Source organism: Bombina bombina, chromosome 2 (assembly GCF_027579735.1).
Source record: "Bombina bombina isolate aBomBom1 chromosome 2, aBomBom1.pri, whole genome shotgun sequence".
Taxonomy (NCBI): domain Eukaryota; kingdom Metazoa; phylum Chordata; class Amphibia; order Anura; family Bombinatoridae; genus Bombina; species Bombina bombina.
The window spans coordinates 274,699,435-274,723,372 of record NC_069500.1 but is presented as its reverse complement, the minus strand read 5'-3'; the positions used below and the strand labels follow the sequence as shown (position 1 = coordinate 274,723,372).

At 40.8% G+C, this 23,938-nt stretch overlaps 1 protein-coding gene across 2 annotated transcripts in view; it reads right to left on the bottom strand.

Annotated features, from left to right (window-relative positions):
- The window catches only part of YTHDC2 (YTH N6-methyladenosine RNA binding protein C2), a 256,373-nt gene that overhangs the window by 109,022 nt on the left and 123,413 nt on the right, over nucleotides 1-23,938 (bottom strand). For both annotated transcript variants that reach the window (XM_053701553.1, XM_053701552.1), the window contains exon 24: nucleotides 1,101-1,296. In XM_053701553.1, coding sequence (XP_053557528.1) covers nucleotides 1,101-1,296 — 196 coding nt within the window. The remainder of the gene's footprint in view (nucleotides 1-1,100; nucleotides 1,297-23,938) is intronic.

Genomic DNA, 23,938 nt, shown 5'->3' with positions numbered 1-23,938 from the left:
GGATAAGTAACATGTTTATAAACACTTGATATTATCAGACACAGCCCTAAGCACACACAGTGAATATCTTTAAGCCTTATATACAGTGCTCATACATCAGCCTCTTATGCGTAGACATTCTATTCGCCTGAGGCAAATATGCGTGCACTCTATATATGCATAAGCCCCAAGCTTGCACACAGTTGGTACAAATTAGCACCCACCAGACAGTGTATACAAAAAAGCACAGTAACTTTCTATAACCACTTTACATGTAAGGTCGTAGCTAAGTCCAGTGGTACTGGTGATAGGTGACTGGCAGACTCCATTTGGAGCTCCGGACATATAATCTGACGGGTCAGTGTGACACCCGAACCAGGCGGAGATACAATGAGAGACGATCAGGTACAGCCACGCTCATCGCACTGATAACTACACCCAAAAACAAAACACATGTCCACCTCGTATTGTTGTCTGGCTATAACCACGCTCTCCCTTATAGAGCTCCAGTTTCACTGCAGATCACGCCCTACGGTACAAGTGACAACGCCAATTTGTTGGAGCTTTCCCGCCTACAAGCTCTCTCAGCTACACACACACACTGTAGTTAAAAAAGAAAAAAACAATTTCAGTTTTGTTTTGGTTTTAGGCCAGTGGAATCCTGAATTTTCGGTATCGGTTTCGGTCCAGAATTTTCATTTCGGTGCATCCCTAATATGAATATTTTTTATTAGATAGTGTATATAGGAGTGTTGCACTTTATATTAATGTATTTATGTTGTGCTTGGTGCACATTTATTTTTAGCTCTAACCCTTTATGCAAGGTCTTCAGTTGCGCTAACCTGACTAGCACAAATTTTTGCGCTTGGTGGTATGCATTAACTTTCAACTTGCAATAAGCGTACAAGTTACCGTAGTTGCGATATTGCAATATTAGTACACCACTTGTAATAGAGGACAAGCATTTTTAAGAAAACAAGTGAAAATAAACACCCTCTTATCAATGATTCTACAACTACAAAACAGACCTATGATTATTATTTTTTATTTTATTTTTTTAATAGTCTCGTCATCTACTGCCTTCTTTGCTAAATTTGGCATCTGCAAATAAAATATTTTACCTCGGAATGATGATGGTTCTTGCAAGGCACTACTTGGCAGTCTTGCTGGTCCTGAGAAAATCACAGTAGCAACAGAAGTGACCACTGTGCAGCATCTGATATTAGCAATTCTATGTGCGCGGGTCATTTCATCATAAATCATCCAGTCTGTGGGCAACGACTGAATTGCTGCTACTTGACCATTTGCTGGGGGGATCTGTTTGATAAAGAGGGGGAAATTCAAATCTATGAACTCAATATTAAAAGTCAAACTGTTGATTAAGATCTTTTTCATTTGTGGGTCCCTGGGCAAGAAAAATCTGTGAGGCCATCCGAGCCCCTTATTCCCTACCCACTGTTAGCCCCACCCATGTATGTCCCACCCACTGTGTATTTCCTAAATTATAGCTATTTTACAGTTTCAATGCCCTATTTTACAAGCTAGAAACCAAAATAAAACACAGTTGGAAACATAAGTTAGTTACATGCATTTTAATTAATGCTAGTCCCCAAACCTGCACTAAGATGCACATGTCTATACAGCTGATAATATAACCACTTGTCAACCCTAATGCACTAGTTCTGCAAGACCAGTAAAGAAGGAAACATCCTTATAGTGATGCACCTGATCCCTCCGCAGAGCAAGGCAGTAATCACCAATGTATAATTACATAGGAAATGGGTGAGCCAAGGGTACTTGGCGCCAGAGTACAGAAATATTTTCTGCAGCCCCTCCCCCATAGATAAAACAAAGGACAACATTTATTGTAATTGTAGCAGCCTATAAATCTTTATAATATATTAGTTATTGGTCAACACTCTACCTTCCTTCAGTAATACTTTTAGAGCAAAAAAAGTGGGGGAAAAACACCCTACTCGCGTGCAAACCCGCTTGCGTATTCTCAAGTATGCTAACCCGACATGAAAATATGAAACTCCCGGTTAACCAGCACCTATGGGGATTGGTAGATTCCAGATAAGTGTAGTTTCTGGTTGCTTGAGAACTACTATTAAAAATAGGCCTAACTAGGTTCTATAACCCATACTACACTATAAACGCTGTATTTACTTGATATTAATATTTAAATACAGTAAATAAAAGCAGATTATTAATTAATATTCATGCCACCTCCACTCAGTCCCAGGCACCCAGTGGCAGCGTGATGTCTAATTCTCAGACTGCCTTGTGCTCACAACTAGAGCAGTTATGTAGGGCCTGGGGGCATGAAAGGGCGTGATTTCTCCTTCGAGAGCCCACTATAGAAAAAGGAAGCTGCGGAGCAAAGTTAAGTTTTAATTTTAATGTACAGAATCTTCAATTTTTTTCTGGTTGCTTGAGAGTGACGGTTGCTTGAGTTCCGGTTAACTGAGAGTTTACTGTATGTATATACAGTATACATATTTACAGTAAATACACAGTATAACACTTATTAAATAGGACTATAGCATAAATATGCTTTTTCATGTACTTAACTTCAAAGGGCTCCGATGCACTTAAATATATATCTCTATATGTGTGTACATATGTATTTGTGTTATTATACAGTGTTATAATGGGTGTAACTGTTCTTTATAATGTATTTTTATATGTGTTTTGTGCAACTTTTTTGTTTCTCAAAACAGTTGACCAGAGCTCTGAGGATCAATCCAACGCGTCCAAACAGCCACGATAAACCCCTTTTCACTTGCGCATAACTGTTAATGTGCCACTCTTAAACTGGCGCTATATGTATTGTATTAAGCAGTGGAATTAGTACAGTCCATACATATACATAAATACACACACATTTTTTATCATCATGTTTGTAGAATGCCGCAAAGAGCGGCCTGATTAAGATACACAAAGAAACCTATAATCTCACTTTTCCTCATTTCTATTTAATGACTCTCCCCCACAGTAGCATTTACCAAAGAAGAAAGCTTGTGCTCCTGAAGTGGATGGACATAAACTTCCTAGCTCACAAGGTATAAAGGGTCTATTTATTTTTTCATTCTTGTCTTATGTACAAAGCTGAAGACATAGCCAGGAAAATGATTGGTACATAAAAAGGAAATTTATGCTTACCTGATAAATTTATTTCTTTTACGATATGACGAGTCCACGGATTTCATCCTTACTTATGGGATTACGCCTCCTGGTCAGCAAAAGGAGGCAAAGAGCACTACAGCAGAGCTGTATATATAGCTCCTCCCTTCCCTCCCACTCCAGTCATTCGACCGAAGTTAGGAAGAGAAAAGAAAAGCCAAAGGTGCAGAGGTGACTGAGGTTTAACAAAAGTAAATAAATACCTGTCTTAGAAATGACAGGGTGGTCCGTGGACTCGTCATATCGTAAAAGAAATAAATTTATCAGGCAAGCATATATTTCCTTTTACAAGATATGACGAGTCCACGGATTTCATCCTTACTTATGGGATAAAAAATCAAAGCTATAGGACACAAATGAAAGGGAGGGACAAGACAGGAACCTAAACGGAAGGCACCGCTGCTTGAAGAACCTTTCTCCCAAAAACAGCCTCAGACGAGGCAAAAGTATCAAATTTGTAAAATTTGGAAAAAGTGTGAAGAGACGACCAAGTTGGAGCCTTGCAAATCTGTTCAACAGAAGCATTGTTTTTAAATGCCCATGAAGAAGCCACAGCCCTAGTGGAATGAGCCGCAATTCTTTCAGGAGGCTGCTGTCCAGCAGTCTCATATGCCAGATGGATGATAATCTTCAGCCAAAAAGAAAGAGAGGTAGCCATAGCTTTCTGGCCCCTACGTTTTCCAGAAAAAAACAATAAATAATGAAGATGACAACAATTTCCTGATTAATATTCTTATTAGAAACAACCTTAGGAAGGAAACCAGGTTTGGTACGTAAAACCACCTTATCAGAATGGAAAATAAGATAAGGAGAGTCACATTGTAAAGCTGAAAGCTCAGAAACTCTGCGAGCAGAAGAAATAGCCACCAAAAATAAAACCTTCCAAGATAACAACTTAATATCTATGGAATGCATGGGTTCAAACGGAACCCCTTGAAGAACATTAAGAACTAAATTCAAACTGCAGGGTGGAGCAATTGGTCTAAACACAGGCTTGATTCTAGTCAGAGCCTGACAAAAAGACTGAACGTCTGGAATATCTGCCAGACCCTTGTGTAGTAAAATCGACAAAGCAGAAATCTGTCCCTTTAAGGAACTTGCTGACAACCCTTTCTCCAATCCTTCTTGGAGAAAAGATAAAATCCTGGGAATCCTAACTCTACTCCATGAGTAGCCCTTGGAATCGCACCAATAAAGATATTTACGCCATATCTTATGGTAGATCTTTCTAGTGACAGGCTTACGTGCCTGAATCAAAAGTATCAATGACCGAATCAGAGAACCCCCGCTTAAATCAAATCAAGCTTTCAATCTCCAAGCAGTCAGCTGCAGAGAAACCAGATTCGGATGATGGAAAAATCCCTGAATGAGAAGGTCCTGCCTCAATGGAAGCTTCCACGGTGGCAGAGAGGACATGTCCACCAGATCGGCATACCAAGTCCTGCAAGGCCACGCAGGAGCGATGAGAATCACTGAAGTCCTCTCCTGTTTGATCCGAGCAATCACCTGGGGAAGGAGAGCAAACGGTGGAAACACATAAGCTAGGTTGAACGACCAAGGCATCTATCAGTTCGGCCTGAGGGTCCCTGGACCTGGATCCGTATCTCGGGAGCTTGGCATTCTGACGGGATGCCATAAGTTCCAACTCCGGTCTGCCCCATTTGAGGATCAGAGTGGCAAAGACCTCCGGATGGAGTTCCCATTCCCCCGGATGAAACGTCTGTCAGCTCAAAAAATCCGCTTCCCAGCTGTCCACTCCTGGGATGCAGATTGCTGACAGATAACAAGAGTGAGCTTCCGCCCATTGAATTATCTTGGATACTTCTGTCATCGCTAAGGAACTCCTTGTTCCTACCTGATGATTGATGTAAGCCACAGTTGTGATGTTGTCCGACTGAAATCGGATAAATTTAGCCGAAACCAGCTGAGGCCAAGCCTGAAGCGCATTGAATATTGCTCTCAATTCCAGAATATTGATTGGAAGTAGAGACTCCGACTGTGTCCACACCCCCTGAGCCTTCAGGGAATTCCAGACTGCATCCCAGCCTAGTAGACTGGCGTCCGTTGTCACTATCACCCAAGAGGGTCTACGGAAGCACATCCCTTGGGACAGATGATCCGGTAACAACCTGTCAGGGTGCCAGGAATCAGACTAAGACGAGAAATGCAAAAATAATCACACCTTTATTAATAGCAAAAAATAATAAAAAAGTCCACAAGTCAAATAACAAGCCAGGAGTCAAAACCAGAGCTGGTAGTCTGACGAGCCGAGTCAGGAGCCAAAGCGAATAGTCAGACGAGCCGGAATCAGGATCAAGGAAAACAGCAGAGTCAGGAACAAGCCAGGGATCAGGAACCAGGAAGGACGTCAGGCAGCCAGGTAATACACAGGAACTCTCACAAACAGGTCTGAGACAACGAAAAGGCAAAGCATACTGAACAGAGGCCCTTTAAATAATAAGTGATGACATCACAATTCTGAGACTACATCCTATCTCACATGGATGATGCACACCAGTCTGGAAATGCAGTAAATGAGCAGCATCCCCCACAATGCACCAGGGTCAGAAAGAGAGGTGAGTAAAATGGCTGCCAGCAGCACATGGCAAACACAACAGGGAGAAAACCCTGACACAACCACCAAAGAAGAGAGTCTCTTGTCTCCTGATCCAGATCTATCTGAGGAGACAAATTTGCATAATCTCCATTCCACTGCCTGAGCATGCACAGTTGTAGTGGTCTGAGATGAAAGCGAGCAAACGGAATGATGTCCATTGCCGTCACCATCAATCTAATCACCTCCATGCACTGAGCCACTGATGGTCGAGGATTGGACTGAAGGGCTCGGCATGTATCCAGAATCAGATCCCTGTGAGGATACATCGGAAATAGCCATCATAGCATCAGAAGTCGCAGGAACCAAGGTGGCTTCTGCCCTGCTGCGTGTGCCCTGTAACACTGGCAACTTGGATAAAACCTCTGTAATAGTGGATGACATAACTGCAGCCATATCCTGCAGAGTAAATGAAGTGGACGCGGTTGAGGAACACAGCGTCACTTGGGTGGGCGTTAAAGGTTGTGACGCTTGGGGAGAAAGTAGCGGCATACCCCGAGTCTCATCAGTCTGAGAAGCATCCTTAGACATACTTGCATTAAAGAAAATCTGTTCTTTACATTGTAAGGCCCTTTCAGTACATGAGGGACAAAAAGTAAGAGGGGGTTCCACATTGGCATCTAAACACATAGAACAGGTACTCTCCTGAAGTTCATCCATGTTAATCAGACTAGCAAAAGCAATATTAGTCGTTCTTTACTTGATATATTCAACCTTGAAAGTCAAATTTTATAGTGAAATATTTGAAATAAAAAAACATAATTTATGCTTACCTGATAAATTTATTTCTCTTGTAGTGTGTTCAGTCCACGGGTCATCCATTACTTATGGGATATATTCTCCTTCCCAACAGGAAGTTGCAAGAGGATCACCCAAGCAGAGCTGCTATATAGCTCCTCCCCTCACATGTCATATCCAGTCATTCGACCGAAACAAGACGAGAAAGGAGAAACTATAAGGTGCAGTGGTGACTGGAGTTATAATTTTAAAATTTAGAACCTGCCTTAAAAAGACAGGGCGGGCCGTGGACTGAACACACTACAAGAGAAATAAATTTATCAGGTAAGCATAAATTATGTTTTCTATTGTTAAGTGTGTTCAGTCCACGGGTCATCCATTACTTATGGGATACCAATACCAAAGCTAAGTACACGGATGATGGGAGGGACAAGGCAGGAACATTAAACAGAAGGAACCACTACCTGTAGAACCTTTCTCCCAAAACCAGCCTCCGAAGAAGCAAAAGTGTCAAATTTGTAAAATTTGGAAAAAGTATGAAGTGAAGACCAAGTTGCAGCCTTGCAAATCTGTTCAACAGAGGCCTCATTCTTAAAGGCCCAGGTGGAAGCCACAGCTCTAGTGGAATGAGCTGTAATTCTTTCAGGAGGCTGCTGTCCAGCAGTCTCATAGGCTAAACGTATTATGCTACGAAGCCAAAAAGAGAGAGAGGTAGCCAAAGCCTTTTGACCTCTCCTCTGTCCAGAGTAAACGACAAACAGAGAAGAAGTTTGTCTAAAATCTTTAGTTGCCTGTAAGTAGAACTTCAGAGCACGGACCACGTCTAGATTATGCAAAAGACGTTCCTTCTTTGAAGAAGGATTAGGACATAATGATGGAACAACAATCTCTTGATTGATATTCCTGTTAGAAACAACCTTAGGTAAAAACCCAGGTTTAGTACGCAGTACTACCTTGTCTGAATGAAAAATCAGATAAGGAGAATCACAATGTAAGGCAGATAACTCAGAGACTCTTCGAGCCGAGGAAATAGCCATCAAAAACAAAACTTTCCAAGATAAAAGCTTAATATCAATGGAATGAAGGGGTTCAAACGGAACACCCTGAAGAACTTTAAGAACCAAGTTTAAGCTCCACGGAGGAGCAACAGCTTTAAACACAGGCTTAATTCTAGCCAAAGCCTGACAAAAGGCCTGGACGTCTGGATTCTCTGCCAGACGTTTGTGTAAAAGAATAGACAGAGCTGAAATCTGTCCCTTTAGCAAACTAGCGGATAAACCCTTTTCTAAACCCTCTTGTAGAAAAGCTAATATCCTAGGAATCCTAACCTTACTCCATGAGTAACTCTTGGATTCGCACCAATATAAATATTTACGCCATATCTTATGGTAAATTTTTCTGGTCACAGGTTTCCGAGCCTGTATTAATGTATCAATAACCGAATCCGAAAACCCATGCTTTGATAGAATCAAGCGTTCAATTTCCAGGCAGTCAGCCTCAGAGAAATTAGGTTTGGATGGTTGAAAGGACCCTGAATTAGAAGGTCCTGCCTCAGAGGAGGAGACCATGGTGGACAGGACGACATGTCCACTAGGTCTGCTTACCAGGTCCTGCGTGGCCACGCAGGCGCTATCAGAATTACCGATGCCCTCTCCTGTTTGATCCTGGCAATCAGCCGAGGTAGCAACGGAAATGGTGGAAACACATAAGCTATGTTGAAAACCCAAGGGGCTGCTAATGCATCTACCAGCACCGCTCCCGGGTCCCTGGACCTGGATCCGTAACAAGGAAGCTTTGCGTTCTGGCAAGATGCCATGAGATCCAGATCCGGTTCGCCCCAACGACGAATCAGTTGAGCAAATACCTCCGGGTGAAGTCCCCACTCTCCCGGATGAAAGGTCTGGCGACTTAGGAAATCCCAGTTCTCTACGCCTGGGATGTAAATCGCTGACAGGTGGCAAGAGTGAGACTCTGCCCAGCGAATTATCTTCGAGACTTCCAACATCGCTAGGGAACTCCTGGTTCCCCCTTGATGATTGATGTAAGCCACAGTCGTGATATTGTCCGACTGAAATCTGATGAACCTTAGTTATGCTAACTGAGGCCAAGCTAGAAGAGCATTGAATATTGCTCTTAATTCTAGAATGTTTATTGGGAGGAGTTTCTCCTCCTGAGTCCACGATCCCTGAGCCTTCAGGGAATTCCAGACTGCTCCCCAGCCTAGAAGGCTGGCATCCGTTGTTACAATCGTCCAATCTGGTCTGCGAAAGGTCATTCCTGGACAGATGAACCGGTGACAACCACCAGAGAAGAGAATCTCTGGTCTCCTGGTCCAGATTTAGCAAAGGGGACAGATCTGAGTAATCCCCGTTCCATTGACTGAGCATGCATAGTTGCAGCGGTCTGAGATGCAGGCGCGCAAATGGCACTATGTCCATTGCCGCGACCATTAAGCCGATTACCTCCATTAACTGAGCTACTGATGGGCTTGGAACGGAATGAAGGACACGGCAAGCATTGAGAATCTTTGATAACCTGGACTCCGTCAGGTAAATCTTCATCTCTACAGAATCTATAAGAGTCCCTAGAAAAGGAACCCTTGTGAGTGGTAACAGAGAACTCTTTTCCACGTTCACTTTCCACCCATGCGACCTCAGAAATGCTAGAACTATCTCTTTATGAGACTTTGCATTCTGAAAACTTGACGCTTGTATCAGAATGTCATCTAGGTACGGAGCCACCGCTATGCCTCGTGGTCTTAGTACCGCCAGAAGTGAGCCCAGAACCTTCGTAAAAATTCTCGGGGCCGTGGCTAACCCGAAGGGAAGAGCCACAAACTGGTAATGCCTGTCTAGAAAGGCAAACCTTAGGTACCGATAATGATCCTTGTGAATCGGTATATGAAGGTAAGCATCCTTTAAGTCCACCGTGGTCATATATTGACCCTCTTGGATCATGGGTAGGATGGTTCGAATGGTTACCATCTTGAACGATGGTACCTTTAGAAATTTGTTTAAGATCTTTAAGTCCAAGATTGGTCTGAAGGTTCCCTCTTTTTTGGGAACCACAAACAGATTTGAGTAAAATCCTTGTCCCTGTTCCGATCGCGGAACTGAGTGGATCACTCCCATGATTAAAAGGTCTTGTACACATTGTAGAAATGCCTCTCTCTTTACTAGGTTTGTCGATAACCTCGAAAGATGGAACCTCCCTTGTGGAGGAGAGGTTTTGAAATCCAGAAGGTATCCCTGAGATATAATCTTTAACGTCCAGGGATCCTGCACATCTCTTGCCCAAGCCTGGGCAAAAAGAGAAAGTCTGCCCCCCACTAAATCAGTCTCCGGATAGGGGGCCCTGTCTTCATGCTATCTTAGGGGCGGGAGTAGGCTTTCTGGCCTGCTTGCCGTTGTTCCATGACTGGTTGCCTTTCCAACCCTGTCTGTAACGAGCAGTAGTTCCTTCCTGTTTTGGAGCGGAGGAAGTCGATGCTGCTCCTGCCTTGAAGTTACGAAAGGCACGAAAATTAGACAGTTTGGCCTTTGGTTTGGCCCTGTCCTGAGGAAGGGCGTGGCCCTTACCTCCCGTAATGTCAGCAATAATTTCCTTCAAGCCGGGCCCGAATAAGGTCTGCCCTTTGAAAGGAATGTTAAGCAGCTTAGACTTGGAAGTTACATCCTCTGACCAGGATTTAAGCCAGAGCGCTCTGCGCGCCTGTATGGCGAATCAGGAATTTTTAGCCGTAAGTTTGGTTAGATGTACTATGGCATCTGAAACAAACGCATTAGCTTGCTTAAGGGTTCTAACTTTGCTCAAAGCCTCATCCAACGGCTCTGTGCGAATTGCCTCTTCCAGAGACTCAAACCAGAACGCCGCTGCAGCCGTGACAGGCGCAATGCATGCAAGAGGCTGCAATATAAAACCCTGTTGAACAAACATTTTCTTAAGATAACCCTCTAATTTCTTATCCATTGGATCTGAGAAAGCACAGCTATCCTCCACCGGGATAGTGGCTACGCTTGGCTAACGTAGAAACTGCTCCCTCCACCTTAGGGACCGTCTGCCATAAGTCTCGTGTGGTGGCGTCTATAGGGAACATTTTTCTAAATATCGGGGGAGGGGAAAAAGGCACACCGGGTCTATCCCACTCCTTACTAATAATTTCTGTAAGTCTTTTTGGTATAGGAAAAACGTCAGTACACACCGGTACCGCATAGTATCTATCCAACCTACACAATTTCTCTGGAATTGCCACCGTGTCGCAATCATTCAGAGCCGCTAATACCTCCCCTAGTAACACACGGAAGTTCTCAAGCTTAAATTTAAAATTTAAAATTTCTGAATCCGGTCTCCCCGGATCAGAACCGTCACCGACAGAATGAAGCTCACCGTCCTCATGTTCTGCAAATTGTGACGCAGTATCAGACATGGCCCTTAATTCGGGCATATTATATAATACTTCTTTCATAACATTAGCCATATCATGTAAAGTGATTTGTAAGGGCCTAGATTTACTTGGCGTCTCAATCCTACGCATCTCCCGAGCGGGAGACGCAGGTACTGACACGTGAGGAGAGTTAGGCGGCATAACTTCCCCCTCGTTGTCTGGTGATAGTTTCTTTATCGGTACAGATTGACTTTTATTCAAAGCAATATCAATACAATTGGTACACATCGTTCTATTGGGCTCCACATTGGCTTTTGAACATGATGAACAAACAGTTTCCTCTGAATCAGACATGTTTAAACAGACTTAGCAATGAAACTAGCAAGCTTGGAAATCACTTTCAATAAGTTTAAAAGAAATATAAAAAACGCTGCAGCGCTTCCAAAATACAGATATAATTAAACAATTCTTAACAAGAAGTGTATTATTAGCAGAGGATTGCACCCATTAGCAAAAGGATGATTAACCCCTCAATACCCAAAACGGATAAAACAGATATCAATTAAGATTTAACGCTTTTAATCACAGTCAGCACACTGTCACAGATCTGCTGTGACTGATTACCTCCCTCACAAATGAATTTTGCAGACCCCTGAGCTCTCTAGAGACGTCCTGGATCAAGGAGGAAGAAGCAGGAAGACTGTGCAAGAATTTTAACTGCGCAACAAGGCGCTAAAACAAGGTCCCTCCCACTCCTATCACAACAGTGGGAGCCCTGATATAACGGTTTCCATGCAGAAAAATATGTCAGCCATGTGGAAAAAAATCATGCCCAAAGCGATTTATCACCAAAGTACCTCACAAAAAACGAATAACATGCCAGTAAACGTTTTATTAAAAAACAACATTTTCCATGTCATGCAAAGCTATCACTAAGCCTGCTACCAGTCGCTACCACTGCAGATAAGGCTTAAGTATTATTTCAGTTTTAACAGTATTTTCTCAGTCAAATTCTAGTCCCTAGAAAATAACTCGACTGCGCATACATTTATCAGCCTGATACCAGTTGCCACTACTGCATTTAAGGCTGTACTTACATCATACGGTAACAGCAGTATTTTCTTAGTCAATTCCATTCCCAGAAAATAAAGTACTGCACATACCTCATTTGCGGAGGACCCCGCATGCTATTCCCAGTTTCTGAAGTTACCCCACTCCTCAGAATGTCGAGAACAGCCAGTGGATCTTAGTTACGCCTGCTAAGATCATAGAAAAAAAACGCAGGCAGTTTCTTCTTCCAAATACTACCTGAGATAGAAAAACAGAACACTCCGGTGCCATTTAAAATAACAAACTTTTGATTGAAGAATAGTTAAGTAAAAACTCCAGCTCCTCTCGCGACCTCCTTCTTTGTTGAGGGTTGCAAGAGAATGACTGGATATGACATGTGAGGGGAGGAGCTATATAGCAGCTCTGCTTGGGTGATCCTCTTGCAACTTATGGGAATATATCCCATAAGTAATGGATGACCCGTGGACTGAACACACTTAACAAGAGAAAAACCTACTGTGTCTTTAAATAATAAAAGCGCAACAATTTTTCTGCTTGCAGTAATAATAGCCTTGCAGCGATAAAAAGTGCCATCCAAGACTTAACAATACTGCTCCGTTGTTCAGTTCAGCTATGTATCAAACTTAATAAAACTCTAGACACTTGCACCTCACCACAGCTCTGCTGCGACGCCTACCTGCCCCCAGACCAACACTGATCTTCCGTGAGCGGCGCTCCCAAGTCTCTTTGTAACCTTATATGCACAAACTGACTTAGGCCACATCGGAGTCCAGGAACCTGCTGCTAGTTGGAGATACGGATGACTACTGCGCGGCTTAGCGCGCAAAATTAGGCCCCGCCCACCGTGGGCGTAAATCGAGTCAAATTGAGACCCGCATGGGAAGAAAAATATGTCCGTTTTCACATAACCCCAAACAGCGAAAAACGCCAATGTGCCCCTCTTAAACACACATTCCCTTAGCCAGGTATAAGTTATTACAATAACGACAGCCCTTAGGGAATGAACCGCATCTCCCAGCGTCAGCCCACGCACAGCATAGTTAGCATAAGTGAACACAATAAAGTCACTGCGCGAACACACTTGATAATTAATAAAAGAAAAAGGGAATTCTAGGCACATCATTTCATTTTTACATAGTGCATACCGTTATCCCTCCCCAGTACAGGGGATGATGTCAGCCTGTTCTGATGTATCTAGTCTCCCCAGAAGCAAATGACTGAACATACCTCAATGCTGAGTGAAGCATGACACGGTTCCCAACACTGAAGATGTTCTTTACACTACCTTCAACCGATCTGTGGGCAACAGCAGGATCTTAGAGAATGTTTGCTAAGATCATCAACAATTAGGGCAGAAAATAAAATGTCTCCATTCCTCTTCGGAAGTTATTGACTGACGATTTCTCCCTGAGAAAAATAGTACTCACTGGCACCATTTTAAAACAAAAAACTTCTAGATTGAAGAATCTAAACTAACACCTCACTTTACCTCTTCCTATCACTAACACAGGCAAAGAGAATGACTGGAGTAGGAGGGAAGGGAGGAGCTATATATACAGCTCTGCTGTGGTGCTCCTTGCCTCCTCCTGCTGACCAGGAGGCGTAATCCCATAAGGATGAAATCCGTGGACTCGTCATATCTTGTAAAAGAAATTAAAAGACGGGTATATAACGTAATTAGGTGTGAAAGAGCCAACAATAAAATAGTGCTACTAGGTTCAAGTTCCTTCTTGCATGTCTCAATAGAGAAGCCACTCAAAAATAAGACTTCATAAATCATTTTAGAAATTTTTTTCAAAATCTACACTTATCAATAAAGTAAATTTATTCGCACCCAAAGTAAAAATATGTTTAAATGGATAGTAAACACCATGAAATTAGGAGACGGTTCTCTTTTTACTGCTTTTGATTATCAATAGCCAAAGTCCACCACATTTTCCTTATTTGGAGGAGCCAATAAGGGCTTTAGTCTACTGAATATAAGGATGGTCACAGTATAAAATGATTTTTTTGCAATTATCATAAGCTGAAGCCAATCAAGGAAATATATACAGCTTGAATAATCAGCAGGGTACATTCACCTCTAAGAATTAAAAAGACCAAACGATTATCAGTTAAATTACAAAATAAATAATGAAAGTATATTGGAAAGTTAACTAAACATTTTATACTAAAATCTCAAGGTGTTTACTGTCCCTTTAATTGTTAGGTAGGTGTGCGTGTGTATTCAGCGCTGCGAAATCTGTTGGTGCTTTATAAATAAAGAATAATAATAATAAATACACATATATATCATATATATATATATATATATATATATATATATATATATATATATATACACACATACACACACACATATATACATACACACATACACAGTTCTGCTCATAAGTTTACATACCCTGGCAGACTTTATGATTTCTTGGCCATTTTTCAGAGAATATGAATGATAACACATATGACAACAGAAATTACCCAAATGACCCTGATCAAAAGTTTACATACCCTGGTGATAACATGCACACAATTTGACACAAAGGGGTTTGAATGGCTATTAAAGGTAACCATCCTCCCCTGTGATCTGTTTGCTGGTAATTAGTGTGTGTGTATAAAAGGTCAATGAGTTTCTGGACTCCTGACAGACCCTTGCATCTTTCATCCAGTGTTGCACTGACGTTTCTGGATTCTGAGTCATGGAGAAAGCAAAAGAATTGTTAAAGGATCTGCGGGAAAAGGTAGTTGAACTGTATAAAACAGGAAAGGGATATAAAAAGATATCCAAGAAATTGAGAATGCAAATCAGCAGTGTTCAAACTCTAATCAAGAAGTGGAAAATGGCCAAGAAATCATAAATTCTGCCAGGGTATGTAAACTTATGAATATATATATATATATATATATATATATATATATATATATATATATATATATATATATATATATATATATATATATATATATATATATATATATATATATATATATATATATATATATATATATATATATATATATATATATATATATGGGATGCACCGAAATTTCGGCCGAAAATGGGCCTTTCCCATTTCGGACGAAAGAGGGGAAAACCGGCCGAAAATTGCATGTTCTATTTGAAATTAAATTGACCCCTATGCACCACAAAATCAACCCCTGGCAGCCAGATTTGTATCCCTCTAAGTGTCCTCCCCCCGTGCCTCACTGACCACAACAAGTAGTTAGAAGACGCATCTAAATTTAGCCCCGTGTGGCTGGGTAATTTCTAGGCCATATTCAACTTTAACTACATGCCCCAGAATGCCTCGCGGGTAGAGGGGGTGCGGCACTGTAGGCTGTGTTCACTAACTTGAAGCAGAGCGACAGAGTGAGAGAGGGAACTTGCAGTGTCAAGTGAATTTTATGACACTTGCCTGCAGAGCCATATAGTTATACTTATAACGGATCCTCCGGTCAGTGAGTGTGTGAAAGGATCATACGTATATTTACCCTTATCTGGCTCCCTGTCTAACTGTGACTTTATTTGAAAAAGCAGCTCATTGAGTCCTGCACGATGAGTTGCTTTTTCAAATAAAGTCACGGTTAGACAGGGAGCCAGATAAGGGTAAAAAACATCATTTATGTAAGAACTTACCTGATAAATTCATTTCTTTCATATTAGCAAGAGTCCATTAGCTAGTGACGTATGGGATATACATTCCTACCAGGAGGGGCAAAGTTTCCCAAACCTCAAAATGCCTATAAATACACCCCTCACCACACCCACAAATCAGTTTAACGCATAGCCAAGAAGTGGGGTGATAAGAAAAAAGTGCGAAAGCATAAAAAATAAGGAATTGGAATAATTGTGCTTTATACAAAAAAATCATAACCACCACAAAAAGGGTGGGCCTCATGGACTCTTGCTAATATGAAAGAAATGAATTTATCAGGTAAGTTCTTACATAAATTATGTTTCTTTCATGTAATTAGCAAGAGTCCATGAGCTAGTGACGTATGGGATATACATTCCTACCAGGAGGGGCAAAGTTTCCCAAACCTCAAAATGCCTATAAATACACCCCTCACCACACCCACAAATCAGTTTTACAAACTTTGCCTCCTATGGAGGTGGTGAAGTTTGTGCTAGATTCTACGTTGATATGCGCTCCGCAGCAGGTTGGAGCCCGGTTTTCCTCTCAGCGTGCAGTGAATGTCAGAGGGATGTGAGGAGAGTATTGCCTATTTGAATTCAATGATCTCCTTCTACGGGGTCTATTTCATAGGTTCTCTGTTATCGGTCGTTGAGATTCATCTCTTACCTCCCTTTTCAGATCGACGATATACTCTTATATATACCATTACCTCTACTGATTCTCGTTTCAGTACTGGTTTGGCTATCTGCTATATGTAGATGAGTGTCCTGGGGTAAGTAAGTCTTATTTTCTGTGACACTCTAAGCTATGGTTGGGCACTTTTTTATAAAGTTCTAAATATATGTATTCAAACATTTATTTGCCTTGACTCAGGATGTTCAACATTCCTTATTTCAGACAGTCAGTTTCATATTTGGGATAATGCATATGAATAAATCATTTTTTTCTTACCTTAAAATTTGACTTTTTCCCTGTGGGCTGTTAGGCTCCCGGGGGCTGAAAATGCTTCATTTTATTGCGTCATTCTTGGCGCGGACTTTTTTGGCGCAAATTTTTTTTTCTGTTTCCGGCGTCATACGTGTTGCCGGAAGTTGCGTCATTTTTGACGTTCTTTTGCGCCAAAAGTGTCGGTGTTCCGGATGTGGCGTCATTTTTGGCGCCAAAAGCATTTAGGCGCCAAATAATGTGGGCGTCATTTTTGGCGCTACAAAAAATATGGGCGTCACTATTGTCTCCACATTATTTAAGTCTCATTATTTATCGCTTCTGGTTGCTAGAAGCTTGTTCACTGGCATTTTTTCCCATTCCTGAAACTGTCATTTAAGGAGTTTGATCAATTTTGCTTTATATGTTGTTTTTTTCCTATTACATATTGCAAGATTTCCCACGTTGAAACTGAGTCAGAAGATACTTCTGGAAAATCGCTGCCTGGTGCTGGAGCTACCAAAGCTAAGTGTATCTGCTGTAAACTTATGGTATCTGTTCCTCCAGCTGTTGTTTGTACTGTTTGTCATGACAAACTTGTTAATGCAGATATTTCCTTTAGTACTGTTACATTACCTGTTGCTGTTCCGTCAACATCTAATATTCAGAGTGTTCCTGATAACATAAGAGATTTTGTTTCTAAATCCATTAAGAAGGCTATGTCTGTTATTCCTCCTTCTAGTAAACGTAAAAAGTCTTTTAAAACTTCTCATTTTTCAGATGAATTTTTAAATGAACATCATCATTCTGATTCTGATAATGGTTCTTCTGGTTCAGAGGATTCTGTCTCAGAGGTTGATGCTGACAAATCTTCATATTTATTTAAAATGGAATTTATTCGTTCTTTACTTAAAGAAGTCCTAATTGCAGTAGAAATTGAGGATTCTGGTCCTCTTGATACTAAATCTAAACGTTTAGATAAGGTTTTTAAATCTCCTGTAGTTATTCCAGAAGTTTTTCCTGTCCCTAGTGCTATTTCTGAAGTAATTTCCAGGGAATGGAATAATTTGGGTAATTCATTTACTCCTTCTAAACGTTTTAAGCAATTATATCCTGTGCCATCTGACAGATGCGCAACAAGTAACAGATCATAATTCTCATAGCATTATTATTTTTCTTCAACATGCTAATAATTTTATTTGTGATGCCATCTTTGATATCATTAGAGTTGATGTCAGGTATATGTCTCTAGCTATTTTAGCTAGAAGAGCTTTATGGCTTAAAACTTGGAATGCTGATATGTCTTCTAAGTCTACTCTGCTTTCCCTTTCTTTCCAGGGTAATAAATTGTTTGGTTCTCAGTTGGATTCTATTATCTCAACTGTTACTGGAGGGAAAGGAACTTTTTTACCACAGGATAAAAAATCTAAAGGTAAATTTAGGTCTAATAATCGTTTTCGTTCCTTTCGTCACAACAAGGAACAAAAACCTGATCCTTCATCTTCAGGAGCGGTATCAGTTTGGAAACCATCTCCAGTCTGGAATAAATCCAAGCCTTTTAGAAAATCAAAGGCAGCTCCTAAGTCCACATGAAGGTGTGGCCCTCATTCCAGCTCAGCTGGTAGGGGGCAGATTACGTTTTTTCAAAGAAATTTGGATCAATTCCGTTCACAATCTTTGGATTCAGAACATTGTTTCAGAAGGGTACAGAATTGGCTTCAAGATAAGGCCTCCTGCAAAGAGATTTTTTCTTTCCCGTGTCCCAGTAAACCCAGCGAAGGCTCAAGCATTTCTGAAATGTGTTTCAGATCTAGAGTTGGCTGGAGTAATTATGCCAGTTCCAGTTCTGGAACAGGGACTGGGGTTTTATTCAAATCTCTTCATTGTACCAAAGAAGGAGAATTCCTTCAGACCAGTTCTGGATCTAAAAATATTGAATCGTTATGTAAGGATACCAACATTCAAAATGGTAACTGTAAGGACTATCCTGCCTTTTGTTCAGCAAGGGCATTATATGTCTACAATAGATTTACAGGATGCATATCTGCATATTCCGATTCATCCAGATCACTATCAGTTTCTGAGATTCTCTTTCCTAGACAAGCATTACCAGTTTGTGGCTCTGCCGTTTGGCCTAGCTACAGCTCCAAGAATTTTTACGAAGGTTCTCGGTGCCCTTCTGTCTGTAATCAGAGAACAGGATATTGTGGTATTTCCTTATTTGGACGATATCTTGGTACTTGCTCAGTCTTCACATTTAGCAGAATCTCATACAAATCGACTTGTGTTGTTTCTTCAACATCATGGTTGGAGGATCAATTTACCAAAAAGTTCATTGATTCCTCAGACACAGGTAACCTTTTTAGGTTTCCAGATAGATTCAGTGTCCATGACTCTATCTTTGACAGACAAGAGACGTCTAAAATTGATATCAGCTTGTCGAAACCTTCAGTCACAATCATTCCCTTCTGTAGCCTTATGCATGGAAATTCTAGGTCTTATGACTGCTGCATCGGACGCGATCCCCTTTGCTCGTTTTCACATGCGGCCTCTTCATCTCTGTATGCTGAACCAGTGGTGCAGGGATTACACAAAGATATCTCAATTAATATCTTTAAAACCGATTGTACGACACTCTCTGACGTGGTGGACAGATCACCATCGTTTAGTTCAGGGGGCTTCTTTTGTTCTTCCGACCTGGACTGTAATTTCAACAGATGCAAGTCTTACAGGTTGGGGAGCTGTGTGGGGGTCTCTGACAGCACAAGGGGTTTGGGAATCTCAGGAGGTGAGATTACCGATCAATATTTTGGAGCTCCGTGCAATTTTCAGAGCTCTTCAGTCTTGGCCTCTTCTAAAGAGAGAATCGTTCATTTGTTTTCAGACAGACAATGTCACAACTGTGGCATACATCAATCATCAAGGAGGGACTCACAGTCCTCTGGCTATGAAAGAAGTATCTCGAATTCTGGTATGGGCGGAATCCAGCTCCTGTCTAGTTTCTGCGGTTCATATCCCAGGTATAGACAATTGGGAAGCGGATTATCTCAGTCGCCAAACGTTACATGCGGGCGAATGGTCTCTTCACCCAGAGGTATTTCTTCAGATTGTTCAAATGTGGGGACTTCCAGAAATAGATTTGATGGCCTCTCATCTAAACAAGAAACTTCCCAGGTATCTGTCCAGATCCAGGGATCCTCAAGCGGTAGCAGTGGATGCATTGTCACTTCCTTGGAAGTATCATCCTGCCTATATCTTTCCGCCTCTAGTTCTTCTTCCAAGAGTAATCTCCAAGATTCTGAAGGAATGCTCGTTTGTTCTGCTGGTAGCTCCAGCATGGCCTCACAGGTTTTGGTATGCGGATCTTGTCCGGATGGCCTCATGCCAACCGTGGACTCTTCCGTTAAGGCCAGACCTTCTGTCGCAAGGTCCTTTTTTCCATCAGGATCTCAAATCCTTAAATTTAAAGGTATGGAGATTGAACGCTTGATTCTTAGTCAAAGAGGTTTCTCTGACTCTGTGATTAATACTATGTTACAGGCTCGTAAATCTGTATCTAGGGAGATATATTATAGAGTCTGGAAGGATGGTTTGGATAAAGGTTTGTCAGCAAGTTCCTTGAAAGGACAAATCTCTGCTCTTTCTGTTCTTTTTCACAGAAAGATTGCTAATCTTCCTGATATTCATTGTTTTGTACAAGCTTTGGTTCGTATAAAACCTGTCATTAAGTCAATTTCTCCTCCTTGGAGTTTGAATTTGGTTATGAGGGCTCTTCAAGCTCCTCCGTTTGAACCTATGCATTCATTGGACATTAAATTACTTTCTTGGAAAGTTTTGTTCCTTTTGGCCATCTCTTCTGCCAGAAGAGTTTCTGAACTATCTGCTCTTTCTTGTGAGTCTCCTTTTCTGATTTTTCACCAGGATAAGGCGGTGTTGCGAACTTCTTTTAAATTTTTACCTAAGGTTGTGAATACCAACAACATTAGTAGAGAAATTGTGGTTCCTTCATTATGTCCTAATCCTAAGAATTCTAAGGAGAAATCATTGCATTCTTTGGATGTAGTTAGAGCTTTGAAATATTATGTTGAAGCTACTAAGAATTTCCGAAAGACTTCTAGTCTATTTGTTATCTTTTCCGGTTCTAGGAAAGGTCAGAAGGCCTCTGCCATTTCTTTGGCATCTTGGTTGAAATCTTTAATTCATCATGCTTATGTTGAGTCGGGTAAATCTCCGCCTCAAAGGATTACAGCTCATTCTACTAGGTCAGTTTCTACTTCCTGGGCGTTTAGGAATGAAGCTTCGGTTGATCAGATTTGCAAAGCAGCAACTTGGTCTTCTTTGCATACTTTTACTAAATTCTACCATTTTGATGTATTTTCTTCTTCTGAAGCTGTCTTTGGTAGAAAAGTACTTCAGGCAGCTGTTTCAGTTTGAATCTTCCGCTTATATTTTCAGTTTTTTTCTTTATAAGATTTAAACTTTATTTTTGGGTGTGGATTTTTTTCAGCGGAATTGGCTGTCTTTATTTTATCCCTCCCTCTCTAGTGACTCTTGCGTGGAAGATCCACATCTTGGGTAGTCATTATCCCATACGTCACTAGCTCATGGACTCTTGCTAATTACATGAAAGAAAACAGAAACAGCTGTCCTGGGATTGGTCTGAATCACTGTACTAACCCTAGATAAGCTTAGAAGCTGTGTAATGCAGCAATGCTATGGCGTAAAGGGAAGTCTGTCTTAAAAAGCAGGCTAGAAGTAAAAAAAAGTGAGTCATTGTGAACCTCATTTGCATATCTTCCCCCAGAGTCCTTTGCTGCATTGGAAACAGTGTAATCAGAGAGTTTCTGGAGTATAAGCAAGTCTTCTGACTTGTTTAGATTTGTAAATGGTTTACACAATGAGTTATTTTCTCTACATTTTGGATTTAGTGGAGGATTTTAAACTCACTTTTCGCCTCCCCATATTTTAAATTGCTGTTGTATTTCCCCCAGAAAACAATTTTACCAAGCAGTGATTCAACCTACTCCCAGCTGATGAGTGGCAATAACCATGAAACAGCTGTCCTGGGATTGGTCTGAATCACTGTACTAACCCTAGCTAAGCTTAGAAGCTGTGTAATGCAGCAATGCTATAGCGTAAAGGGAAGTCTGTCTTAAAAAGCAAGCTAGAAGGAAAAAAAAGTGAGTCATTGTGAACCTCATTTGCATATCTTCCCCCAGAGTCCTTTGCTGCATTGGAAACAGTGTAATCATAGAGTTTCTGGAGTATAAGCAAGTCTTCTGACTTGTTTAGATTTGTAAATGGTTTACACGAGTCATTTTCTCTACATTATATATATATATATATATATATATATATATATATTAGGGCTGCACGATTAATCACGGATGCGGTTTTAAACCGCGATTTCAGCGGAATTGGCTGTCTTTATTTTATCCCTCCCTCTCTAGTGACTCTTGCGTGGAAGATCCACATCTTGGGTAGTCATTATCCCATACGTCACTAGCTCATGGACTCTTGCTAATTACATGAAAGAAAACAGAAACAGCTGTCCTGGGATTGGTCTGAATCACTGTACTAACCCTAGATAAGCTTAGAAGCTGTGTAATGCAGCAATGCTATGGCGTAAAGGGAAGTCTGTCTTAAAAAGCAGGCTAGAAGTAAAAAAAAGTGAGTCATTGTGAACCTCATTTGCATATCTTCCCCCAGAGTCCTTTGCTGCATTGGAAACAGTGTAATCAGAGAGTTTCTGGAGTATAAGCAAGTCTTCTGACTTGTTTAGATTTGTAAATGGTTTACACGAGTCATTTTCTCTACATTATATATATATATATATATATATATATATATATATATATATTAGGGCTGCACGATTAATCACGGATGCGGTTTTAAACCGCGATTCATCGCCGCGGTTTTAAAACCGCGAGAGTATGCAATTTAAAAAAAAAATCCTCAGATTGTCCTGAAAACAGAGGCGGAGAGGGAGGATGAGTGGCAGACCAGTGTGCGGCCATGGGCGAACCTGAGAATGGCCGCGAAACGGCTGTTTTGGAAGTGATTGAAGAGTGTGTGGGAGTCATCTGGGAGTAGTGTGGGGGTGGTCAAGCAGTGGTGTGGCGGTGGGACAGCTCAAAAGTGTGAGCAATAAAGTGAGTATTGTACAAATACTTTAGAGTGCCTTACTGACTTTTTTTTTTTTAACTTCTTATGTGGTTTGTATTTTTATGCTCCAAGAGTGCATTGGACATTGAGAAACATGTACAGTAAGATTCTGTAGTGTACTGTTAAATAAAGGGACTTTATACTATCTATGTAAACACAGCACAGGTAGCACTAGCTAATTTTATTTTAACTATTTTGTGGTTTGTATTTTTATGCTCCAAGAGTGTATTGGACATTAAGACACATGTACAGTAAGATTCTGTAGTGTTAAATAAACGTTTTATTGAAAAATGAAGGTGTAATTTTTAATAAAATCGCGATTTTTTTTCCCCACCCATATCGCCCAGCCCTAAAATATATATATATATATATATATATATATATATATATATATATATATATATATATTATTTTTTTTTTTTCTCAGGTGTGTGCCCTCTCACCATCCATCCACAACCGCCAGGGTGCAATATGCTATAGAACTGTGATATTATTTTGAAATAAGCACTCGCTGGACTTCAGCCAACTGTGACAACAAATGTATTCTTTAATGTGACGTTTCAGGACACAAACAGTCCCTTCCTCTGACAAACAAAAAGTGGAAAAAAATCAAGCCTTTTATAGATCTTTGTAACCCTCCCCTTTCTACTCAGCCAATTAGAGCAGTCCAAGTGCTTAACACATGAGTGACATAGTCTGTTTATATTATACACATCATTAAAAATTATTGGTCCTAAAATAAACCACATAAAGCGGATCACAGTTGATCAACCCTGATGGCAACATATATTATATTTTTGCTCACTTCACATTATTTGATGTTTTTTATTTTTAACGATGTGTATAATATAAACAGATGATGTCACTGATGTGTTAAGCACTTGGACAGCTCTAATTGCCTGAGTAGAAGGGGGGGTACAAAGATCTATAAAAGGCTTGATTTCTTTCACTTTTTGTTTGTCAGAGGAAGTGACTGTTTATGTCCCGAAATGTCACATTAAAGAATACATTTGTTGTCACAGTTGGCTGAAGTCCAGTGAGTACTTATTTCAAAATAATATCACAGTTCTATAGCACCCTGGCGGTTGTGGATGGATGGTGAGTGAGTGAACACACCTGGACTGTTTAGATTGTAACTATTTTGTGAAGTGCACCCACTACAAGGTTGACTACCTTTGGATTCTACCTTTCCTTTTTTAACATTGTATACCTGATCATGGAATCAACTATATCAAATACTCA